Raw genomic sequence first — 24826 nt, 5'->3', positions numbered from 1 at the left:
CATGCTGTATGAACTTGCTTGTCGGAAGAGTATTTTACAAGCTGGGGGAAAAACTCGCTTTAAAATACTACTGTTTTGAAGTCGGAGAATAGGGAATAACTCTGCTCTGTGAGTTATTGTATTCTTTTGTATCAATCTGTGTATGTCAGAAGACATCTGTTCAAATCAGTTGAGATGGTTTGAGTTCATAGCCACTGATACAATTTTCTCCTTCTCTGTGCTTTCTATGGGCCTGGTTCAAGAAAGCTGTGTTTTATTTAGTATTAAACTGCTTTCATTGAACTTTAGGGAATTGCCCAAATGAAACAGACAAGTAAATCTTTTCCCTGGTATTATGAATGTAATAAAAAGTTTTTCTTCCATTAAATTTAATTCAGAATTGCTCTAGGATTTTATTGGCACTTCGTATAAACAAGTTCCGTGCTTCATTTCTCTCCTCGTGTACACTAATATTTTTAGATTTGTAACAAGATTTTACTGTTTTAATTTCAATCAAATTCCCATTTCAACATGTTGCTAACTGTAGATAATTGAAATTCCCTTTTTTAGAAGAGATTATACTGGGAATCATGAACATCAATGATTTTGTAATACTCCCAGGCTCAAAAACTGGAACCTCGGTGAGATTAAAAGCAAAGTAAGTGCATTTTATCTGATTGTGATAGAGATGTTTTTGCATTAGTTTTAATAAGTTTTAATGCAACATTAAGTAGAAGAGCTTATTTGTGTAAGAGCAAGAAGAATCATAATGTGTTTCTCGTCTAGTATTTTCCCTACACTTTTATCCTTAAGCCTTTCTTTTCTTAGGCTTTAATCTACTTTCTGAGTAAGTTATAGGTCTTATAACTCTGTATATCTAAGATATATACTTTGTAAACAGGCAATACTAAAGGATTCACTGGGATAGTTTATTTTAATATAATTAAGCAACAAATCTTTCCGAATACAGACACGATTGTACCACTCTAAAGCTTGCATTGAAGTAGCCATATCACTGTCAGCATACCCTTCTGTAATGAGATATTCTTGGGTCCAAGGAGTTCGCACCTGACCTGCCCTAAATTTTCCAGAACTGTTTTCAGTCTTGCTGGGAGGTAGGAGTGACGTACCTTTAATGACAAATTCTTCAACTTTTTTTTTGTTGCTTCTTCAAACCTCAGGTACCTTATTGTCTTTCATGTAATTTCTAATGAATATTTTACTACTTTAACTTCTCCAGAACTGTCAGAGAATTGCAGTTGGAGAAAGTGCAGTTAGAAGCAGAAAACAGAGAGATGGAGAAGAAATTACGGCAACTACAGTCAAACATGAGTAGAGAAAAAGAAGAGAGAAAGTAAGTTAAATATCTGTTTCAAGAAAAGGAATCCAATGAGATGCTCCCTCCACCCCATCCCACCCCCACCCTCCCCAGGTGGGATCTCTTGCAAAGTTTGGAATTCACAATTGCGTTCAGTCTCGCCAGTCTTTCTTCCCAGTGATAGATTTGCTACCTTACGTCTTTCTTATTTTTAAACCCCCATGTGAAATTTTGATTGATTTTTTTTTTTTTATTTTTTTGAAGTAAACAAATCCTTCCTGGCAGGAGTGTTCTTTCAGAGGCAGAGATCCTTTTTGCTCAGTCTCCCTTTTCCCCCTGTCTGATTGGATTTATCACCTTCATTTTAAAGCAGGAGATGGAAAGTATTTTCTCTTGCAATATTTTCATCTTATTTCTGACGTTTCCCAAGAGGATGCTGTTCTTAATATTGCTTTGATCCTGTTTTACATGCATCTGTGTAGCTTCTCAGAAAGGCATTTTGTGTATGATGGCAACACGGCTTGGGAAGTAAGCATAATGTAATGAAGCAAGTGCTAGGGTGGAAGTTTCAGCCTCAGCTCTGTTACTGGCTCACTCTGAATGTTAGCAAATCCCTGCAACATCTGCTTCCGTCTCTTTTGTACTTTTGCCTGACATGTTTTGTCACCGGGGGTACAAGTGCCTTGGATACCTTAGTGCCTTAGTCTTGGTAATGCCAAGGGCCTGCTGTTTGCAGCTCTGTTAACTTTTGCTTGAGCTGTTGAGGCAGTGTTTTCCAGATAGCGCGTGGCACTTTTTCTCTCCGTATTGTTCTCACCTGTGACAAAACTGTTTTTGTATTGCTGTCATGGCCTTGACCTGCAAACCCTGATAATGTTGTTATGGTGAGTTAAATGACAGGAATAATCGCCGTTTGTGCCACTGGTAGGGAGATCATCCCTCCTCTCTCCAACACATTTTCCTTTCCCCTTGTTTGGCATGCTTTAGTTTGTTTTGCACCATGTTTGGTTTTCTGCAAAACAAAGTAGATCAGTCGTTTGAATTCTTGCTAAACACTATGCAGTAGTGCATTATGCAGTGTGCTAAAGCTGAAAATCACTGTTTAATCTCCCTCAGCCTTAAATTCTTCCCCACTATCTACCATGTTTGTCGTAGTAGTTAATATCTAAACTGATATTCACTGAAATTTAATTGTAGGTATCTCTTCCTGGCTTATTAAAATTAAAAGATGCTGCATTTTAGCTGTGCTGGATGAACGCCCTGGAGTAAACTGGGACAATGAAGACTTATCTAAACTGTACTTCTGTTACATTTTTATTCTTCTAAAACCAACCTTAGAGAATTGATGGGATTTTCTATGTTTAAAACCTTAGACCAAATTTGTGTAAAAATAAGTACTTTCTTATAGATCTGATGTTTTTACTACTATTAAAGTAGATGTGAAACAGGTTTCAGTGGAAGAGAGGTGTTTGTGTTTTGGGGAACTGATGATGCTATAGACAAGTACTTTCTTTGTGATACTCTGTTTTTCTTTAAAAACCTGAAGGAAGACCTTTGTGCTTCTTTGGTTTACAGAAGACTTAATTTGTAAGTTCCTTCTTGCTCTTGGTTCATAGGAAATCAAGTGCTTATCACTGGCGATCTGGACAGGCAGGACCAGTGGCCATCCAAGCCCGAGTTTTGTCACAAAGCAAAGCAAACAATAATAAGGTAGTAAGCTATCAGTATATTTGCAGTTAAAGCTATTTAAAACAAAACAGGTTTTAGAACATCTATGCTACAGAACATGGCAATTTTAAAGACTCTAAAAATAAAAGGTTAAACAGCTGCTGAGTAAAATTTCTGATTGTTTATTTTTCCGTGCCAAGCTTGTGTTTCCCTTTGAGCTGGAGGAACATCAGGTTCTGTTTGGTGATCTGTTGTTTTATTTTAATTGCAATAGACAGCAAAATATCATTGCTTCTACAGATTTAATATTGTAAGAGTCTAATTTGGTAGCGATGGAAGTCATCGGGAGCTTGTCTTTCAAATTAATTAGGCCTTGTCTAATGTCCATAATGAATCTGCAATACAAGGCTTCACGTGAAGTTTTGAGTACACGTCCTCTATCTTCCTAGTTAAAAGCTATGAAAAAGGCACACCACATTACAAAAATACTACAGTTAAAGTTTTCTCTTTATCTCAGTCACTGCGTAATGGCATCTGCATTCACAGTAGCACTCCCATATAACTCTGTGGTTCATTCTCTCTGCCCACCCCCACTTCTGCATGTCCTATAACCTTTCTCAGGATGCTTCTGGATTTCCTTCAGTAGTACAGAGGAGACTGAGAACCTGACTTGCCACGTGGTGCACAGTAGCTGGAAAAGTCCTACCTTCATCCTCTACGGACTGCTGCTAGTTGGTCAAGTGTGGGTTAAACATCTTGGAAGCATTCTCTTGGGCAAGGACTGGACTCAGTCCGTTCTCTTGGACTGAGATGGAATGCTTCTCAGTGTTTTAAAATGTGGATTAGGTTTATCAATTGATCTTTGTTCTGTGAGGTCCTTGCTCATAGATAAAAGGAGGGATGTAGAACTTCCCTGCTAAGTCATTGAAATATTTTCTTTTTAATATGTACACAGTGGGGTGTTTTCCTTATTTCCTTTGGAAATGACTAGGGCAGTTTTGCTCAAACTCTCAAAATATTAAGGGTAAGGCAGACGTGTGGGAATGGTAGCAGTCAGTCAAATTTGTAAGTAGCTGAAGACTAGACTCTGTAGGGAGTGTTATGGCTTCCAACTGTAATAACCTAGTCTTAATATTTCATTTTCTGGTGAAATAAATTAATCATTTGAGCAGCTTAGACTGTTGTCCTTGAGCCTTTATACATCGTGGAAGCAAGCATTAGGTGTATCCAGCATCAAATAAGGTTCACGAGTGCTGTTAAAATACGAGTTTCTTTAGCAGAGCTTATGTTCTTTACTTGTTCCATGAATTATTACAAAAAGTCTGTAGGGGATCCCCAAATCTAAACTAATTCAACTTAGAGATACTTCCTCTTTCCTTTAGCAGGCATTGATGGGGCATGCAAATTGGGCTGAGTGGGACATAAAAGGAGGGTTTTCTCTTACAATTTTTTTTTCTGGAAGCCACGCTCCGTAAGCTGTGTTGAAATGAGAGCTGTTAATTAAGAGAGACTATTTGAAACTGGCTGAAACTAAACTTATGTAAGTCTGAAAGAAAAAGAGACAATGACAGCTTCAGACTAAGCTGTGGCAGTTGCTATTTGAAGTCTTTTGAAGCAACAGCAGCTTGGTGTGAAGGTCTCCTCAGCCAACACACTCAGTTTCAGTAAAATTGCCTACTTGCCCATGAGTAGAAGAGAGGATTAGAATGAAAAGATTTTTTTTAACCCACCTCTTTCTCATTCCCCTTCTGTGAGACAAGTAACTCAGAGCTGTTACTACTTCAAAGACTTCAAATCTCAACTGTGAGGGCTGGGGAGAAGATGCATAGGGCACAATTTTCAAAAGGGCAAAATTAAAATGCCTGCAGATGCCAAAGAGTGGCAGGGGAAGTGAGGGTGCAGTGTGGCCTGCTTGCAGGGAAAAACCAAGGAGCAAAAATGTTGCAAATCTGGCACTGGGGTGCTAGATCGTGGGAAGGTAATGAGGAAAAGCAGAAGGAACACAAACTAATGCCTCCCCCCACTCCCAACAAACTGTAGGTAGATATATGTGCAGATTATGTATGCAGTAGACTTGACTGGTTGACGTTTGAGCTTAAGTCACTATGGTTATGAAAGTTCTGAAGGTCAGTGCTTGCGGAAGACACTTGCTGCATACCTGGCTGGGCAAACAAGGGTGGTGTAATTTCATTAATGGGGAGGGATATTGGTCGCAGACTGAATGGCTGTCATGAACAATACATGGAGTTTTCTCTTTAAATACAAGCTTAGCTATTTTCCTAGTAACATCTTAATTCTGTAAAAGTTATGCTTTTATTCATTGTCATTAGCACCTTATATATCTATCTATATATATGTAAATACTCTTCCATATAGGTTTCTTCAGGAAAAGTGAAGTTGCAAATACTCAAAGGACAGAGTCAAGGTAAAAACATCTTTGTTAACTAAATAAAAACTCACAAACTCCTGGTAGAGTACCTGGTTCTTGGAGGTTGCTGCGATTAAGAAATCAGAGACTATAGTACTGCGTTTGGGTTTGTTTTGCTTTGTTTTCCCAGAGCCAGTGAAACAACCACTTAAGCGTGAAATGGCAAATGCTGTAGCTCATGAAAAATCTGTAGTGAAGGGGATAGCATGTGGACTGTGTGAAATTAAGAGTGCGCTGCCGGTAAGTAAATGGTTTAAGAATTACTCTATAGCAACAGAATATAATGTGTATGTATGGTAGCTTTGTGGCAGTGTCTACACATGTATTGTGCAATACAATATGTTGTAAAATGAATTACCATGGGTTTGTCCAGGCTGGAAGCTGTGGTCTGCACAGACAAGCTGTCTGACCTGGAATTCGCTTCCAGGCTCCTTTGTGAAGAGACCTACATATGGAAATATATGTGTGCATCCCTAAAACACAGGTGCAGGTGTCTAACTACGACGTTAGCTTTCTGCGTGTTAGCTTTTCTGTGTAATGGAGTTGTGCTATGGTAGCCTGTGGACATCATTGTTCTAGCTGCCTCCACCCCTTCTGTAAAAAGGAACCTTTTCGATGGCAGTATTGCTGCTTTGAAGTAATAAAGTCAAGGAGCTCATTTGAACTTTTAACCTTACTTTTCTGGTGAATTGAAGATTTCTAATACCTTATTTTTGCAGTTTGTTCTTCTGGGAAAATAAGACTTCTCTAAGATGGTCAGCTTGAGGTGCTATATTGACTATTAGATGTGCAGCAACTTAAAGAGAGGAAAAAATTATTTACATATTTGGGATTAATTTGATCCTACTTTATTTAAATATCTTATCTTGCTGGAATTGGAATTAAAGTAATAGTGTTTTTCACCTGTTTCCCAAAATATATTGGTGATATCCACTTTAGTTCTAGGATTTCTTCCTGTGATAAAGAGCTCATAAGGTAAAAGTGAGGTTTTATGTGCTGATCAGCCTGAATGGCAAGGAGACATTAAATGATTCTGTTATCAGAATTATTCTTTAAAAGGGAGTTACTTTAAGCTGTATTTTTATTAATTTTCCCAGCATGTGCGTGTGACTGAAGGAGGCTGATCTCTTGCTTAACTCAAGAACACTACCATACTATTAAAACACGATGTATGGTTGTAGGCAGATAGGGCAAAATTCAGCAGTCCATGAATATTTTGTAATTTTAAATACTTTGATAAGCACCAGGGCATGTTCCTAATTCTGATTGCTTTCTGAGGGGGTACTTGCTGGTTATGATAGAGTGGAAATTAGTATTATCAAGTATGAGGTGATTTATATCTAATAAAGTGATTTTGCCTTTTAGCAAGTATAAATATGAAACCTAATCTCCAAAACACAATATAGCCACGCACTATTTGGTCTTAGGAGTAACTTATGCAAATAAAGTAGCTCCACTGTTGAATAAGAAAATAGCATTTTAATTCTAAAAAAGTCATGCCTCTCTTAGATTTCCTGCCCCATAACCCGTGCCGTGATATATTTGTATGGCACTCACAGCGAATTAAAACAGTTGGAGCTGCTAACACTCAAAACAGAAGGAACAGATATTGTATTTCTGTGTGTCTGTTTAGTGGTATTCAGTATAAAGTTTTTCAGTTAAAAAAAAGTCTTCATAGAAGCAAATAGCATAGCTGTTCTGTTGCAGTACATACTGAGGAGAAAATCATGCCATCTTTTCTTGTGTCTTGATGGGTTTTATAGTTACGCACGCCTCATGGAAATCTTGAGTTAAATTGAACCAGTGCCAGTGTTACGTGGTTGGAAATATGTGACAAATTGCTGGGTCAGGAGATTTTTTTTACACAGGCTCTTTGAGATACTGTTATTGGTATATTGTTTGAGACTTCTTCCAAATTGCTGGATGTCAGGCATGTTAGGAAAAAATCTGTAAGTATTGAAAGTGGCCAGAGGTGTTTGTTCATTCATCAAAGACAATTACATACCCTTATGAGTATATTTAACAGGCTATGTTACTTGTAATTTAAATATAGTTATAAGTAAGCTTGAAACTCTGAATTCCCACTTTAATTATGCCTGTTTGGTCAGATGCTGCTTTCAGCATTCAAGCATTTCATACTTGGGCTCTACTCACAAAGGAATAAACTGCAATGGAAGTAAAATGTTATACAGTCCTGTGGAGACCGAAGTTGCGTGTAGTTTTATTATTCAGCTCAGTAGTATTCGGTGTCTAACATACAAATTTATGTTGCATATCTGTTATGAAACAATAAAAATTTTATAATTTTATAATAAGGGTAGTAAAGATTCCTCCTAAAATTATTGTATAACACTTAATTGTAACAAGCTTAAGTTCCTCATGCGTTATATTTGATTGTATTTCATAAATGGGTTGTAACAACTCTTTTTTTTTTTTTCTTTTTTTTCTTTGGACCAAGTTGTTAGTGCATTTTAGATTTTATCTTTTGGACAAAACCACTGTTTTTGTTCTCCTAAGGTTATTCCAAATTTGATTTTGATAAATGCCATGATTTGCTTTTTTAAATGCCTTTCTAAATATATATTATTATGGTTGTTCTCATTTTCTTTCATTCCTACACTAAGGATAGCTGCTTGATAGCTGGACTTAGCGAATCAATGACAAGCCATGCCAGGCACTTTTTATGAAAATAAATGTTTAGATTCCTTATGTCATTGTTATGATTACAGAGAATCAAAGTTAGTTTATCGTGAAACTGCAAGCTAACATAAATACAGAAAGTGAAGACAGGGTCTTGATTAAGTGTAAGTTGATTTGACTATTTCAGTTCTACCATATGACGTTTTCCTCAAGGCAAATTGCACTTTTCAGTGATGTCACTGGATATGTCATTCTGTTATCCCACTAAAATTTATTTGATTATCTCATTCTTTCTTTCCAGAAATAGAATCCTTTTAGTACTGCAGTAAATTGTCAAAATTATTGGTCTGATAAATACATCTTTATCAAAATGATCCTTGCTTATAGTATGTCAGTAGGAAGATTACATCATTTGATGAAAAACTTCAGGTTGGAATCTAAGGCGGTTACAGAAGGATGCACCATCCCGTGAGTAACAAAAAGCCAGCAATAAATCATCTTTTTGGGATGATGTGCTATCCTGAGTTATGCAGTCAATAGAAAAGATTTTCCATGGGCTGTTTTGCTCACGTATAAAAATATTTCACCACACACATGTAAATGCAGACTACTTGGGATTTATTTTTTTTTTATAGCCTGTAGCAGATCTTTTAGACCTAGAACTGAAAACTGGGTGGTAACAATAATAAGGCAACAATGATAAATCTTGACATTTGTAATGCATTCTCTTTGATAGATGCATTTTTTTTTTTAAAGGGATAAGCCACTTATTTCACTTTTGGTGGTAAATAAATTCCAAAATGTCAATCCACTTTATTGTGGGGATTCAAGGTCATATACAGCAGCAGTTGACTGGAAGAATACAAGGATTTAAACTGAGAATCATGGCGTGCTGCGATCAATCCATCTGCATCAGGAGAATTCCACCTTAAGTTGCCTTGATTCTTGGCCCCTGCCCCCTTGTCATTGTCTTACTTTCTCCAGTCCTACTACGAAACTAGTTAGAAACTTCCTCTCGTAATAAAGGGAGCTAACAAAAGGGTGCAGAGATGGCCTGTGATGGTTAGGCATCAAAGTAGGAGAAAATTAGCATCTGAGTTCAGCTGCTAGGAAGTTTAACATGAGGCCAAAACAAACAGGCTTTGAAAGTATTCTCTAAACTCGGCTTGGCAATTCTTGTTTAAGTGTTTTGAAGCAATTGAGCAAAATCTCAGTGAAGATGATGTTTGTACAAATAACACAGCAGGGTGAGCCTTTCAAGTATTGATCATCTGCTATTACATACCGGGTGCCAGAGTACTAGAAGGAACCATACGTAGTGCAACTATGCTTGCTCAAAGAGAGCAGGTGTATGAAGCTACATCTCTTGTTCAGAGGAATGCGACTGCTACTGAATTCTCCTGTAATGTTAAGATTATTTTGCTCATGTGGTGAAAAAGAAATCAGTGCAATCTTTAGCTATGTACTTCTGAATGCATGTGCCATAGGAAGCAGAATGAGCTGAGGAGAAGGGCAATTACCGAGAGAAATTCCCCTCTTTAAGTATACATCTCTGTGATCTCCATGTGTGTTGGCAACGTCTTGGTGATGCTGAGGAAAAAAGAATTGCTGTCAGTTACAGACTGCTAGCTTTGAGGAAAAAGGCAACGCATGTGTCTTCATACAGTAAACTTTGAACCTTATTCATCACTGCAGTGTAAGGATCAGGGGAATACTGCAAAGGGAAAAAAGTAACCGCTGTTTGCAGTGGTTAGTCTCCGCACATACTCACTGGCGCGTCACAAGTACCATTTAATGTGCAACCAGCAGCTGCAAAGTCGCTGGGTTGATTATACCGTAGGGCGGGTGGAAAGGAGGAGACATGAGTACATTCTAGTTTTGCAATGGCTGTTTGACAGATTTGACTCTCTTTGGTTCCACTCTCTGCCTGTACCTTCGCTGTTCTTGGGTTTTCGTGGTAAGAACGTGTTCCTTACTTGAGGATTTAGTAGACAAAGGATCTTTCCTTCTGGTCTCTGTGCACAGGGAGGCAACATAGGGAAAGGATGAACATAAATTTTTTGTTTTGGCTTGATAATCATTCAAGAGTTGACAACCAAAACCTTCATATTACATTTCCACAGTAATTGTCTGTGTTCTGATGAAGGTTGGAAATCAGTGAAGTCCCAGTGTGAGTAAAACTGTTATTCTCCTTCAGGAGCTACTTTCAATCAAGCTTATCTAGTTCTTTATAGTTTGGGCTTTCCTGGACTTCTTTTTGTGTGTGAATGGATATTCCAGTTAGTTCCATAAATGAATATTTTTCTCTTGGTGACCCCTACAGATGAACTTCTCTCTACTGAAAAGCTTCAGTAAGCAGAACTTCGTTAATGAAGTACTTAGCTCATAAATTTGTTTAAATGATACATGCTGCATAAAACGCCTCACTTGGTCTGTCCTGTGTAGTATCTAATGGAATATTCAGATTATTGAATTTTTGCTCACACATTCGCACACTATTGATTATTGCAGTTGTTATTTACTTATTTCACCATCACTCTTCAATATGTGGTTACCTACCTGCTTTTAATGGGCTGTTTGCTGGCATGTTTGTGTAGGTTTATAATAAATTAATGGTTTCCTGATGTTTCACTAACAGACAGAAGCCGATATACATGTTGGAAAACTGGAAGTCGTTGATCACTTCATCGAGGAAGTAAATCTGAATGAATCAGAAATTAATCATGCACAGAAGAAAGTAAATAGCAAGCAGCAGATCGCATCAGACAAGCTGTCGTCTCGCCTGGTGTCAGTAGGCAGTGCTGAGGTAGTGTACGGTTCTGGGGGTGGGAAATTCTTTGTTTAGGATGTTTTAGGAAGAACAGCCTTAGGTTTTTCCTCAGCATGCCAAGTGAGGGATCAGGCCCTCAGACTTGCACAGCCTGTTCATGTCTGTCAGCATAATATCCACCCTATACGCAGGATGTGGGCTATCCATGGCTACTGCCTTCTGCCTGCTAAAAGCATGTAAGTTAAATGATTGGGAGGTTTTTGTGTGCTTATACAAAATTTTTAGTTCTTTTTATTTTGCTCTTGATAGAATGTTGCAATTTATTTGTAAGACCCCATAAAAATTGAGTGATCTTGTTTATCAGGGTGGCTAGACTAAGCCCAGAAAACAGGGTGCTGCATTTCCGTAGCTGACACTAGAAGTATTGTTGCTATTGTACGTAACTGGGGAGAGGGTTATCATCAGAAGTGTTGTATTAATTATGTTGCGGCACTAATTTAGGAACTGTCCTCAGAGTCAACCTGTTCAGGCCTTGAAAATCAGGATAAAGGATTATTACTAAATGGTATATTTAATGAGGAGGAATCGGCAAGGTCTTCTGAGGAAGCTTTGCTTCAATGGAGAAAAGGTAATTGTGATCACGGAGAACAACTGCGTGGCAGTGAGGTTCTATCAGGTACGATATTTTTCTGTTTTAATTGCATTTTAAAAACATTAGGAGCCATTATGGTGAGTTAGTAGATTTTTGATTAGTGAAGGTAGATTTTTCTCTTAGAATAGTAAATGTTTAAGTTTTCTCTCCATTTTCCTTTATAAATTAACAACAACCTCTGAAGTGATTTTTTTTCTTTTTTAATAATGTGCAGATTAGTGTTTACCCCCATTCTTGTAACAAACTGGCACTGGCCAGATTGTTTAGCTTGTGTCACTGTCCAATTCTATGGCATTGTTTCTCCCATGAGACTTTAATATGAACTGTAATGCTCAAGCATAAAGTCACAACTTTTAACTGAGACAGGGAATGTGCATGGCTCAGGGTTTCGTATGTTGTATCAAAGCACATTTTCTGCTTGCCTTCCGCAGGCTCTTAATATTTCTTTGTCCCTGTGAAAAGATGCAATCAGTTGAAGTATGCATGGAAAAATAGGAAAAACCCGTCTTGTCTGATGGCATTTGTGCAAGCTAGTGGTTCCTCTGGTCCGTGGATGATGTTTGTTCTTTGTGTATTTTTGTACAAAAGCTACTATACAGATTTCTTTTCTTTTTTTTCTTTCTTCCTGTGATATGGTGGGATTTTTATCTGTGGAGTCATGGATTTTCCTCTCTCCTCCCAATGTGGTAATCTTCCTTTATCTGAGAAGCTGTGATACATGAATTTTTACTGGCTATGTTGTGTAAATATAATGCTGCTGGCCATTTAAATTTGGAAATTATGCAAAGACTTAGCTAGGCACAGACTACTAATGTGACATTCATTCAAAAATAATGTCATTAAGTAGTAAGTTTATAAATCTGAATAGCTGTATATATATTTTTTTTAATCCAACAGAATCTGTAGGAATTGGTGAGGTACAGACCAATCTTACTGTTACGAAGGAACCTATCCAAATTGAATTCAAGAAGGATGGCCTGAGCTACATGGAGAAACTCTTGCTTAAGAAATACAGAAGGTATTGTTGAAGTTGCTGGTGCTAAAGAAAGACGTTAGAAATACTTAAAAGCATTAACAAATGTTCTATTGAAACTTTTAAAATATTAGATATATTACCAAGAGTTAAAGTGACTGTATACAGGGTGCTTTATTTTAATAAAATAACAATTATAACCAGACTTGATGACTTAGTATTTCAGAATTGCTGCACAGGTAGTATTTGGAGAGATTCTCTTTGCTGTCAGTTTATTGTAGAATTTGAAGACTAGTAATGATACATGGTTGTTTGATTTTGGGGCATTTGCTACAGGAGTTTTATAGAGAAAAGGAAGTGCGATCTTCAGGATACTTTAATAAACATTCCAGAGTTGTTTTATCAGTCCCTGAAGTGCAAGGTCATCTCAATGAAATTAGGAAGAGTTGCTGCTTTTCAGCAGCAGTTAATACTGCTGCAGTAAGTCGTCTGGTGGGGTTTTTTGTTGTTGGGTTTTATTATTTGTGAATGTAATATTATATATAAAAAAATGATGACTTTTAAAGAATTATTTCTTTTCCTTTTTTAGAACTCCTGTTGATCAAATGTTTGGTAGTTGCATTAAAGACTTAAGGCCTGTGCAAACACCAACCATACATCAGCCTGCGATTGGAGGAGGGGGAGAAGGAGATGATGATGTCAATGACTTAACAGGTATAATAGATTTCTGTTTATTGAATCTTAACTATTAAATACTTGTGATTTTTTTTGCTATGATTGCTGAACGGTTACATAGGCAGTTTCTGCTTAAAGTAACAATAATGAAAGGAGCAATTCAAGGTACTTCATAATAAATGAAAAGCTTGCATTTTTATAAGTGTATCTTGAAGAGGAAAAAACAAAATGCATCAAATTACTTATATTTTGTAGTTGAAGAGGTGAAGAGATATTGGACATCTGTTTTTAGAGAAGTACCTGACACTATTTCTGAAAGTGCAGAGTCCTCTTTGACAATTGAGTTTCTGGATGATGTAAGTATGTGATAAAGTATGTGGAATCTTCCCAGTCATTTGAAGTGATTTGTTTAAATATTGATCTGTTTAAAAAAAAAAAAAAAAAAAAGTTGGTGCATTGTTTCTTTTCCATACGAATGTGGAAAATTTATCTTTCAAAGGTTCCCTGTAATTTTTCCCTGTTGTGTCCAGGGACTTACTACTGCAAAGAAATTAGACAAAAATAAAAACTGCAGGCTTTTAATCACTTGAGTTAATGTTTTTTTGAATTTTAATCTATTGCTGACCATGGGTTTTTGGTTTTCTTTTTTAATTAGTCTTACAGCAAGGACTTGGAAGAATCATCTGACTTTTTGGTGATGGAAGCTGGGGCTGTGGGAATGAATAAGCAAGGAAAAACTGAACCACTCGAGCAGTGCAAAAGGTATCAGAAATGCAGAGATTATTTGGAAAAGGGAATAATCCTATCTTCTGATTTAGTTACACTCCTAAGAAACAGGCGCTGTTATCAGCAGTCAGCTGTACTTCATATGAAAAGGGAGAATCCTTGACTGTAAATTGTAAATTGTTTTAAGGCATGGTTAGGATATACGTCTTCTCATCCTTGGCACAAGATGTGGACTGTGCCAGTGTCATGACACTTAGTTACTGCTTTCCCTTCCTTTATGTTTCTGTATACTGTGTTGCTGTTCTTTGTCCTTGGAAGTTTTCATTTGAATGGCCTAAGGATTTGATGGCTAGTTTGTAAGACAGTCTAAGAACAGTTTGGTGGTTAGCTGCCATTAAGCATTTACCATGGAAGTTAGTGAATAGTAAGCTTGTGTCTTTGATTTTGTGGCAAGCCACCAAGGTACATTAATTGCCTCTAACTAGAGAGGCATTGCTTTGAAATGCCTTTATTTTGTTTGCTTGATCACTCCAATGTTAAATCATGTAAAATTTCTTTATATGTGTATGTCCTGAATTACAGGTAGAATTTCTTTTGTATGCTCTTACCTCAGAAGGAGCAGTGATTAGCATACAGCCAAGTTTGTAACTGGTCAGTGTTGTGTACTTTTGAGAGACTCTCACTTGACTAATCTTGTAATTCCAGGCAAAACTAAGAGCCCTAATAATCAATAATACGTGTGCAATTCTTTTGATATCCCAGAATGTATTTATGATGAGATATGATCTGTTTTTATGATATTGCATTCTTCTGCTCTTTCCTCCTTCCCTGTTTCAAAAGTGGTCCAGCAGTTGCGGAACAGAACAACACAGTACCAGACCTTTTGCCAAGAGAAACTGTAGGCATAATGAGAAAGTCCTCTTGTCATTTAACTTCCACAGCTGACACTCAATATTTTTCACCTTTTCTTCTTGACAGAAATCCTGTTGCTTCTAAAGAAATTTCCCAAGGTAAACTTTGGAAGTTACTTGTACAGTATACATAAGTGTATACAGTTGTTAGCATTCTCATATAGGATGTGGTAGTCAGCTATATGGTTCAAAAAAAAAAATTAAAGATCGTTAAATTAAGTACCATTCCCTGAGCTACGTGGGTCCCTTGACCACAGTTTAATGGGCTGTGCAAGCTATTTTGAAATGATAGGCATCTGCTGTGACAGTAATTTCACAGTTGTGAGCTCATATTTGAGGGAGAGACTGCCCCAATATGAGTTGTACGCCGAAAACAAACCCATTATAAAGCAGATGAAGTGATCTTACAAATCTCTGTTTATCTGTGCTGTATTGGTTTTAATGCATGGCATGCATGTGTCCTTTTTATGTAGAAAAATGCTTTTATGTACATAGATTGAGAAACTGTATAAATGATGTCCTGTTCTGCATGAAAGATTGTCATTTGTGTGTAAGTATTCCAGTGCCTGTTGCATGTCAGTGAAATCACCGTGAAAGTTTGGCAGTTTTATTTTGGGTCCCAAAGATCTGTGTCCTAAAAGTGTAAAATACATTGTCACTCTTCTAATATTAAGAAATAAGTTAGAATGTAAGGGTGCTTAATTTCTTATTCTTGCAAGTACCACACGATTGCTCCAGCACTTCAGAACCTAGCACTTGTTCCCTTTCTGTGCATAGTTCAGGAAACTGCTTATTTAAGTCTTCAAATGTGAAAAAGCAACCAAGAGCTGACTAGTGAGATGTGGTTCACGTGCTTCTTTGGAAACAGGATTAAAAAAATAAAATGGCAGTCTTGTATAAACAAAGAAAACCAGCTTGCAGAATCATTCACAGCCTGATAGTGTGTGTGTCAAACCATTGTACTACTTTTAAGGAGATTTTATGACATTGCTGCTATTGTAGTTCTTTCCCTGGTACTGGTTAGATTATAGCACTCCAAATGTAAAAAAAAAAAAAATTAAAAAAAATTACATCAGCCTGAAGAGGTAGTTGGAAATGTGTTAGGGTTATTATCAAGAGCTAATGTTTTCATAGACAATGAGGTACAGGAACGTATACGTTAGATATGGAACTGGTACTACCACCTGCTAAGTCTAGTCCATGTATGTTGGCACCTCTGGATGTTGGGTAGGAAGCTGATGAAAGGTAACTGTTCTTGTAATTTTACAAGGGATAACTTCAATGGAGGTTTCATATTGTAAGTTCATGAACAAAATACAGTAGACTTGCAGGTTGTAATTCATATTAATTGCCATGAAAAAAAACAACCCCTATTTACATTTTTTTTGTACTCTTGTAGAAAAAAAAGTTGTCTGCAGTCTTGAAAGAAATGCAGTGCAAAAGGAGAGTATTAAACTGAAGACTATGAGAAGATCACTTAGCTCCTGTAAACAACCTGTGAAGATTTCTAACCCTACTGAGCTAATGAGCAACAAATGCCTCCTTGAGACTCAGCTGCAGAAAACCAATAAAGATTCACAAGAACTGGACAGTGTCTGCGACAGTCAGAGTTTGGTTTTGCCTGTAATTACAAAGTCTTCATTGGTAAAATATTTTATCTTTGATTGCTAAATAGATAAACTATGTTGCTTAATCTGCTTTCCCAGTTTAGCATGAGGCAACGTGCCATGTGGCTGAATCAGTTGAGGGATAGTGATGGTTGTACAGTTACCATAAAATATTTGACCACTTTTCCCTCTTCTCCAGACCCCCTTCCCGCCCTCAAAGCAATCAAGAGTATTGTTTTAATCAGAGGATTGTCACTGCCTACCGTATTTCATCTGTAGGGCATGAAGGCCTCTGTAGTTTCCAGTTTGTAATTTCAGTCTTCTCTTGATGTTCAAAAAATGCAAAAGGAGGAACAGATGAGTCTCAGACAAAAAAAAGGTGTGTTGGGGAAGGCAGCTCTTCCCATGTTAGCATCAAGGTCACTTCACCTCTCGGTTGAATGCCAAAAATTGTAGATACTCATATTGAAGTTCAATTATTCAAGTGGGTTTTTTTTCTGAATATCAAATTGAAAGCTGATAATCATGGAGGAGGTTGGGACATTAGACTGGGAGTCATTGTTAAACAGTGTTACTTTAGCTGATGTACACAAAGATAAGTGGAAACAAAAAAATGCTTTTCATGTCTCCATTCAATCAGGGGAAGAATAAACTCAAACTGTCACAACATTAGCAATGGAAATTTATAGGATTTTAACGCATATATCATGCAAAACAGTCATCCTTATGAATATCTATTACTCCAGGCTATCAGAATCATTCCAGGTTTTATGAAGTGAGCACTTTATTAATATAAACTTACAAGGGCAATTTATGAGGCTTCCTGTTTCTTTCCCTGTTCTAATATCTTTCTTTGATTCAAGTTACAGGATGTAGTCAAGAGACAGAAATCTGTTCGTACATGGTATTGGGGACTTGAAGGTTTCTTTGTTGTAGGTGCAAACCCTAAACAAGTAATGCTTGAAGCAGGTTCTTCACTGTGTGCTGACTCCAGCCCCGTGGACAGTAGTATCCCATTTCCAGGTAATGGCCTATGAATAAAATCCTCAAACAATGTACATATTATCACTGTTTCTGTAAGGCATCCTTCTCTTCACGTAGCTTGGATCTAGCTTGCTTCTGGAAGTCACTTCAGGGTAACAGTCATGCCAACACACACAACTGGTGCTGTGGAAGGATAAAATAAACTTACTACCTTGAGGTAAATTACATCAATATGGTGCCATAGGTTTATATGTTTCTTTACATCCCCTGAGAATTTGGTTCCAGTAGGAATTTCTGCTTTTTTTGGTGCATAATATACATCACAAAAAAATGCTTTTAATGGTGTATATGAAACCACGTGTGAAATGATTGGTGAACCTGAATATTAAGTGTTTCACTTGAATTTAAGCTTACTAGTGTGTTATATGATTTTTTTATTTACAGTATGCATAGAAAATTTGTTGCATGACTTCTTTAAATCACACACAATAAATGCAGCCAGTATAGTAACAGTAAGTGCATATTAACACAAAACCTGCAAATAATTTCCTCTAAAACTTCTTAATTTCAGGCGATGGAAAGTGGGTTACTGAAAGGAGCGTAAGTGAATACGCTGATGACTCTGTAGTTCAAGGTGTCTTAGAAGGTCAGCTGAAGAGACCTTCAAGTGGTTTGGAGACTCAAAATAGAATTCCTCGCCTGATGGTAGCGTGGAGGTTGTACCCAGGTAAGGATAGAAACAGCTTTGAGGTCTTACTCTAACAGCTTAATTTTTCTTAGGTAAAAAACAGAAGCGCTGCCTGTGATAAAATTAAATTTTAGGCCATTTCTATGTGTTCATCTATGTCTTTGTGTTTGTATTTTGGGTGTAATGGCTTATATACCTGGCATTGTTTTCATAAGAATGGGCTTTTGACTTTAAAAATTATCTCTTTCCAAGAGTTCTTCTTGTTGTGCTTAGTTTCTGCGCCTGCCTCTACCCCATTACTCCCCTCTTTGCTTGAGTATTTAATAAACTGTCTAGAACAAGATTACGTATTTTTGTGTGTTTTGCAGCATCTAGTACAATGTGGATTTGATCTAATAAAAGATTTCTTTATGCTACTGAAATAAGACTTATTACATGAACTATAAGAAACAAGGAAACAAGTAATGCATAACTGCATCTGCACTTTATAGTTAGTTTTATCAATTTCAACTGTGTCCATCTCAAGGAATGTAGCTTACATTTATTTCTCTCGTCTTAAGCAACCAGTTTGGCATTTTAATTTTAAAAACACTGTGTGTGGAAATTGAAACTGTCAATTTTGAATCCCCCAAAAATATTTGGAAGTGTCTATATTTTATTCAAGTTGTCTTAAATTAAAAAAGAAGTCAGGACCAAACTTTTAAGCTCTCTACACACATTCTCAGTCTTTCTGCTCCTCCCAAATTTGTGCCATTGTATGTGATATTTAAATTGATATTTTTTTCCTGAGATACACCTGAAGTATGAGGTGCTACTTCCCAATAAAATTGTAAACCCTTTATTAACATTTATTAATTAATTTTGCTTAAGATTATGAATAATATCTTCAGATCAATTTGTAATTTTGGCTATAACTAATGTCACTAATAAGCTGAGATAAAATTCTCTGTATGTGTGAAAACCTGAATTATTAGAAGTTGTGACCTCTTCTGTTATTTCAGGGAGTGATTCTAGAAGACCTTGGTCAACAAATACGCTACAGTGTAAACTGACTGGAAGTTGCCCAGCAAACACACAGCCAACATCAAAGAGTTCATCTGTGCATATGTTGGGAGTTGATACTGAGATCTCAAAACAAAAGTGCCTTGATGTAACTGAAGATGATGAAAATCTTTGGGAATATATTGCTGACCAAGAAGCCCTACTTGCTCTGGAAAAAGAATTACAAAGTTATACAGGTAAGTGGCAATACTGCCTTTTTTTTTTTTTTCCTCCTGAACTTACAAGTAACGCAATGAAAACAACTCGCTATTTCATTTGCCTTCTCATATCTAACTGATTTTGGTGCAGAAATGTACTAAACCATTTGAGGATGCCAGACTCTCGTGGTTGAACAGTAATTTATTTCCATTTGATCATACTTTAACCTACCCTTAATTTAGTAGAAGCAAACTGTTTCGTGCAACTTAAATTTTTTGCATGTTTTGTTGCACAAATCTGCAGGATGTTCTATATCAGATCATAAATTTACTTTAAATGGGTATCCTTTCCTTGGATATTTAATAATGGACCCCAGGTGCTGTGAGGAGCTGGATGTGATTGGATGCAAGGGTAGCAAGAAGGGGAAGAGATGGGGAGGAAACTTCATAAATCTGTCCTGATGAGAACGGCTGCTAATAAGGTGCAATAGACATGGCATTACTTCTCATTTTGTGACTGACTCAACCCTGCTTCCTCTGACTTTTTAAACGCACCTCCTTGTTTTTCGAGGGTGGTGGAGGTGGCAGGTGGTCAAGGTCAGTTGGTTATGGTTGAATAGAACAGGTGTGTTCTGGTTTTGTTCTTTGAATACAAGAGAAAAAAATACTGGGATGCTTCTATTCCATCTCAGTGAGAAGATCAGCTGTGTGCCTAAGGCACATTGTGCCATAAGCAGCCCTGATGGACTCCATCTCTTAGGCTGTAACAAGGTCCCTCCCTCCTGAGTTGCTATGGTGTGTTAATATTAGCAGGTCCTGGCTGTGATGCATCTTCAGTAGACAGTAGTCTCGATTCCAGGGTGTTCTATCTCCTAAAATGGTTTTACCTTAGGCTTTGCTGTGTTTTTTCACACAGCTCTTCTGAGGCTTCCAAATATCACATTTCAGGACAGCTGCCCTTCCGTTTTTGACAGGTACTCATCAGAACCCATGTTTTTTGGAAGAGTTTCTCTTGTTAATGCTTGAAGAATGAACGTCCATGCTGAATATGCTCAGAGAAGAATAGGGAGGGAAGTTATTGAACTGTCCCGTTCTTTCTCTCCCTTTTTGTTCTACTTCCTTGGAATACTTTTCACTTATTTATAAGTTCACAGCGGAGTCTTACAGCTAGCTGGGAAAATAGTAACATACTTGCATCTGTGTTGTATAAGTAGCAGAGTCTGTGACCCTTGATGATCATCTCTTTGTATTGGCGGATGTGGGATATTACTCTGTTTTAAGTACGTGCTACCATTAGTCAGCTACCCGAGTTCTGCATTTGCTACTGTATTTTGAGGTTGAGTGGGCCCTGTATAGAAGGTTTCATATTGTACTGGCATAAATGTCTTAGAAGCAAACCCTCTCCGTTACTTCTTATGATACAGCAACCGTATAATAATAAGTCATAATTTATTTAAGGGCATGTAGTGACATCCTTCATCAGCTAGAGCTGAGACTTTTAATGGCAAGTTTTTGCTGATACTGTGAAATTCTTTAGAATTGATAGTGTAGGTACTGCATTTTTTTGTTTATATTTGTTGCTGAAATGACCTAAAATATTTCAGGTACTGAAAAATGTTGCAGTGTAATTTCTGAAGACGTAACCTCCTCCAGAAGACACTCAGATAAGATATGTGGAAATAATACAGATTTCCATAAAAACCTGGAGCTAAAAGGCCACAGCAAAGTTGATACTATTAGGTAAGTTACACTTGCTGAGTATGTTTTTCTGATATTGTAAAAGGCTCAATATGCCCAACATCTGGCCAGAACTGAAATTTGATTTTCTGCTGGTGCTTTACATGCTGATTATAGGTGTCAGAGCGACCTCTTTTTTTTTATGTTAGTATTCTAAGCCAGTACTCTTGGGCAGCTCCAAATTATAAATTTTGGATTATGTTTTTTTTAAAATGCATTATCTTTTGTTAATACACAGCACTGAGATTTATAAAGTATGTCTGTTAAAAATCATCTAGACTCTTTGGTTGAAAGGTAGCTTTAAAAAGAGTAGTTCTGAGCAGGTGAGCCAATAGCATTTAACTCACCCTAGTCTATGATATATCTCTTATATTGCCTTGGAGACTTACGGAGATGACTGGAAACAAGTTCCCCAAACTTCTGTCTGTCTTTGGTTTCTTATTATGAAAAAACAGTATTTGAAAATACTGCAGATAGTATAAATGAGACCCTCTTTTCAGCTGACTTGTTCTAGGATGTGGGATTTCTCTGTTTTTGTGGTTTAACACCAGCCATAACCAAGCCCCACACAGCTGCTCACTCCCCCCGCCCCCCAGTGGAATGGGGGACAGAATTGGAAGGGTAAAAGAGAAAACTTGTCTTTATCTCAACCCACAGTTTAACAGGTAAAGCAAAAGCCACGTGTGCAAGCGGAGCAAACCAAGGGATTCATTCACCCCTTCCCATGGGCAGGCGGGTGCTCAGCCGTCCCCAGGACAGCAGGGCTCCATCACGGGTAACGGTGACTTGGGAAGACAAACACCATCACTCCCAACGTCCCCCCCTTCCTCCTCCTTCCCCCAGCTCTATGTGCTGAGCATGACGCCATGTGGTGTGGGACATCCCTGGGGTCAGTTGGGGTCAGCTGTCCCGGCCGTGTCCCCTCCCAACCCCTTGTGCCCCCCCAGCCCCTCGCTGGTGGGGTGGGTGAGGGGCAGAAAAGGCGTTAGCTCTGTGCAAGCCCTGCTCGGCGGGAACAGAAACATCCCTGTGAGATCAACACTGTTTCCAGCACCAATCCAAAACACAACCCCATACCAGCTGCTGGGAAGCAAATTAACTCTTTCCCAGCCAAAGCCAGCACACTATTAAGGCACAATAGTGACAGTGTTATGTATCTCCTGCTTGTTAAAGAGGTGAGAATGTATGTGACAAAAACTGAGGGGAAAAAATGAATATGGTAGCTTGTAATGTATGTACACTTCCAAAATACACAGCAAAAGCTGTTTTCATACCTTTTAGTTCTACATGTGTGAACGTATGTCACTGAGGCTTAAACCAGAGTAGTCTGAGGAATTTGAGCTGCTGAAAATCACTGTGGTGTGTTTCTTTGAAGGGACTGGGATGAAAGCCAAATGGATGATGAGGAAGAACTTCTGGAGGATAAGCAACAGGTTCTTGCATTACAGTGAGCGTGCAAAGCGCTTAATGCAATTTCTGTCTGTGTATCATACAAAACCAAGAAGCAGACGAAGAGGTGTCTTGAGTTTTGCTCACTATATTACCTATTAAGGATTATTTTGTAAAACTGTCAATAAAAATTCTTAAATCCCTTGGGTTTGGCTTTTTTTATTAGTATGAAGAAGTAACAGAATAAAAGAAAACTGGACTTGTGCTATTATTTTTTAGGTTTTTTTAATTCATTAATTTTTATTCAGTGTAAGGTTCCTTGCCCGCAGATTACATTTAATGTCTCCAAATGCAGTTTGACATCGCTAAGCTGAGAGGTGATGTGCAAGAGGGTATTAATGGAATGTTCTTAAAGGGGGGGTGTCTCAATGTGGCCAAGTTCATAGGGTGAGATGCATAGCAGTAAGTGTAATAGGACTGGTACCCTTTGCTCTTTATCATATATTTTACCACTAAGGGGCTTTCACCCTGCAGAATAGAAGTTACAGGTTTACAAGGTATATTTTACTTCTCCTGCTACACTCCTTTCTTCTTAATTTCAGCAGGTAGCATACACTAGCAGTAAACCTGGCTGCCTCTGCTCAACATTAATGGGAAGTCAGTTTTCTTTCTGCACTGTATTGCTTTCACTCTTCCAGCGTGCCACTTTGGAGCGATCTGTGTTCAGCATACCAAATTCAGCTGTACTTGCCGTCTTACAGGCCTCTCAGGATTAAGAGAAGAAGGAGGAAATACAGTTAAAAGATGATCCTGGGTGGTTTTGATTTCACCAAACTATTTAAATTTCTCTATCTGATCATGAGAAGTCCTCAACTCTACTTTGGAACTTCTTGCATCTGTGTTGTATAAAAAGGTTTCTTCTTCCTCGCCTTCCCAGTTAATGTAAGGTTAAATTTAGTTAATATAAATTCAGTAAAAGGTCACTTGGCTCTTACATGCTGACACGGTACTTCAATGTAAACAGGGTTTGTGGCTTTCTGCTTTCTTTTTGAGGTGATGCATAGTTGTACTCAGTAGCTGAGTAGTTTTCTGTGGATTTGAAATGATCTGACTGGTGTCTTTTGCTAAAATCTTCAGGATTCTCAGACACAGCAGCATGCTTCAGATTCCCTTAAAGTTTTTTTCGTTCATTGTGTTCCGTGTAAATGTGGTGGACGCTTGTTTCCTCCTTTCACTAGTTTCCTCTACTGTGTTTAAGATGCTTTTCAAAGCATTTTAAAAGCTCCCCCCTACTGAGTTTTGATTAAAAAAAAAAAAAAAGGCATCAAACTGCTGTCATAAACGCTTCTGTTGGGGAATTTTGGAAGTGGGATTAATTAAAAGCTTTTGTCTGACAGCTATTTGTATCCATTTCTGGGTAAATCACCTAACAGGACTCTACTGGTAATTGTTCACAGAAATTTTCCTATAGAGGAGAAGCTTTATATCCCACTTTACATCTTCCATCTATGTTCCACAGTTCTCTCGTAACCGCTTTAAATGAGTTTATGGAAGATGAAATTCAGAGAGCAACACTGTGTGTGCTTTTGACCTCGTTGTTATCCATTTTATATCTAATGAAAGGATTATGTGTCTACTTCAGTCATTTTTCACCCCAGCAACAGCGCTCAGTAAGTTATGAAACTGTGTGTCAGGTGCCTTTTATTAAAGGTCATGATTTCCGTCACTAAATTGGTTAATTAGGAAATGTAGATAATATTAAGAAATCCGTTTTGCTTATAGTCTCAAATGTTTAAAGCGGTCTCTGAGTGCTCGTCTTGAAAACCTTGTGGCTCTGTGTTCAGAGGTGGCAAGTGACCTCCGTATCAGTGGAAACATTCCCATGTATTACTTCTCTGACAATTAAACATGTGCTTGTTTGTATTCTCCCCGTGCCATAGAACTCCAACTTAGTATGCATTTGCTGTCTGACATCCCCATCAATTATGCACTAATAGTAGACAACAGAGACAGTAATCTTTTCAACAATTTCTTTTACAGGAACGGTAACCCTAATTCATAAAAACTAGAGCCGTCAGGCTGAACAGACCATTGATTTGATTGTCTGCCTCATTTCTTGTCTTTAAGGTGAGGGCATATTTTCCAGTTCAGTTTTCTTTATAGAGTTTACCATAATATTGATGTTTTATTACAGTAGTTCTTTGCCAGGAGTTCTAAGAATAAAATCAGAAAGCAGGTGTTCTACTCTGTCAATTAAGGCTAGTGCTTTTCTCTCATAATGTAACCTTTTCCTTCTTTTTGAGTTATTTTTCCAAATATTGCTATTGTAGTCATTTCCCTTGCACAGACAGGCTGACTGCTTCCATGCTGGTCCCGACCATTTTTAACTAGAAAACCGATGAAGCAGGTGCTGCTGTAGTCTGTGCCTAAAGCCCGCAACAGCCAGGTTAATCCGGTGTGTTTGTGCTTGTCGGAGGTAACT

General features: G+C 37.7%; 1 protein-coding gene across 2 annotated transcripts; it reads left to right on the top strand.

Annotated features, from left to right (window-relative positions):
- The first annotated feature begins 553 nt into the window (after positions 1–553).
- Positions 554–24044, top strand: ZBBX (zinc finger B-box domain containing). Of its 2 annotated transcripts, none has more exons than XM_064457935.1 (18): positions 554–637; positions 1220–1333; positions 2914–3007; positions 5342–5390; positions 5524–5633; positions 10672–10839; positions 11305–11431; positions 12353–12473; positions 13018–13142; positions 13359–13459; positions 13759–13865; positions 14808–14839; positions 16140–16363; positions 17211–17370; positions 17903–18058; positions 19021–19257; positions 20823–20958; positions 22331–24044. In XM_064457935.1, exons 1-18 carry the CDS (start codon positions 570–572, stop codon positions 22404–22406), a joined length of 2205 nt encoding a protein of 734 aa, XP_064314005.1. In that variant the 5' UTR covers positions 554–569; the 3' UTR covers positions 22407–24044. The 2 variants fall into 2 exon arrangements, with proteins under 2 accessions (XP_064314005.1, XP_064314004.1); XM_064457934.1 differs by having other exon boundaries at positions 16140–16384.
- The last annotated feature ends 782 nt before the right edge of the window (positions 24045–24826 follow it).

Source organism: Phalacrocorax carbo, chromosome 7, assembly GCF_963921805.1.
Source record: "Phalacrocorax carbo chromosome 7, bPhaCar2.1, whole genome shotgun sequence".
In the NCBI taxonomy this organism is placed as follows: Eukaryota; Metazoa; Chordata; class Aves; order Suliformes; family Phalacrocoracidae; genus Phalacrocorax; species Phalacrocorax carbo.
This window is presented reverse-complemented; position numbering and strand designations above follow the sequence as displayed.

Coding starts and splice junctions, on each gene's coding strand:
- ZBBX (XM_064457934.1), top strand. CDS start 570: ATGAACATCAATGATTTTGTAATACTCCCAGGCTCAAAAACTGGAACC. Junction 5,634..10,671: donor AAATTAAGAGTGCGCTGCCG/GTAAGTAAATGG, acceptor TTTCACTAACAG/ACAGAAGCCGATATACATGT. Junction 13,866..14,807: donor CCACTCGAGCAGTGCAAAAG/GTATCAGAAATG, acceptor TCTTCTTGACAG/AAATCCTGTTGCTTCTAAAG.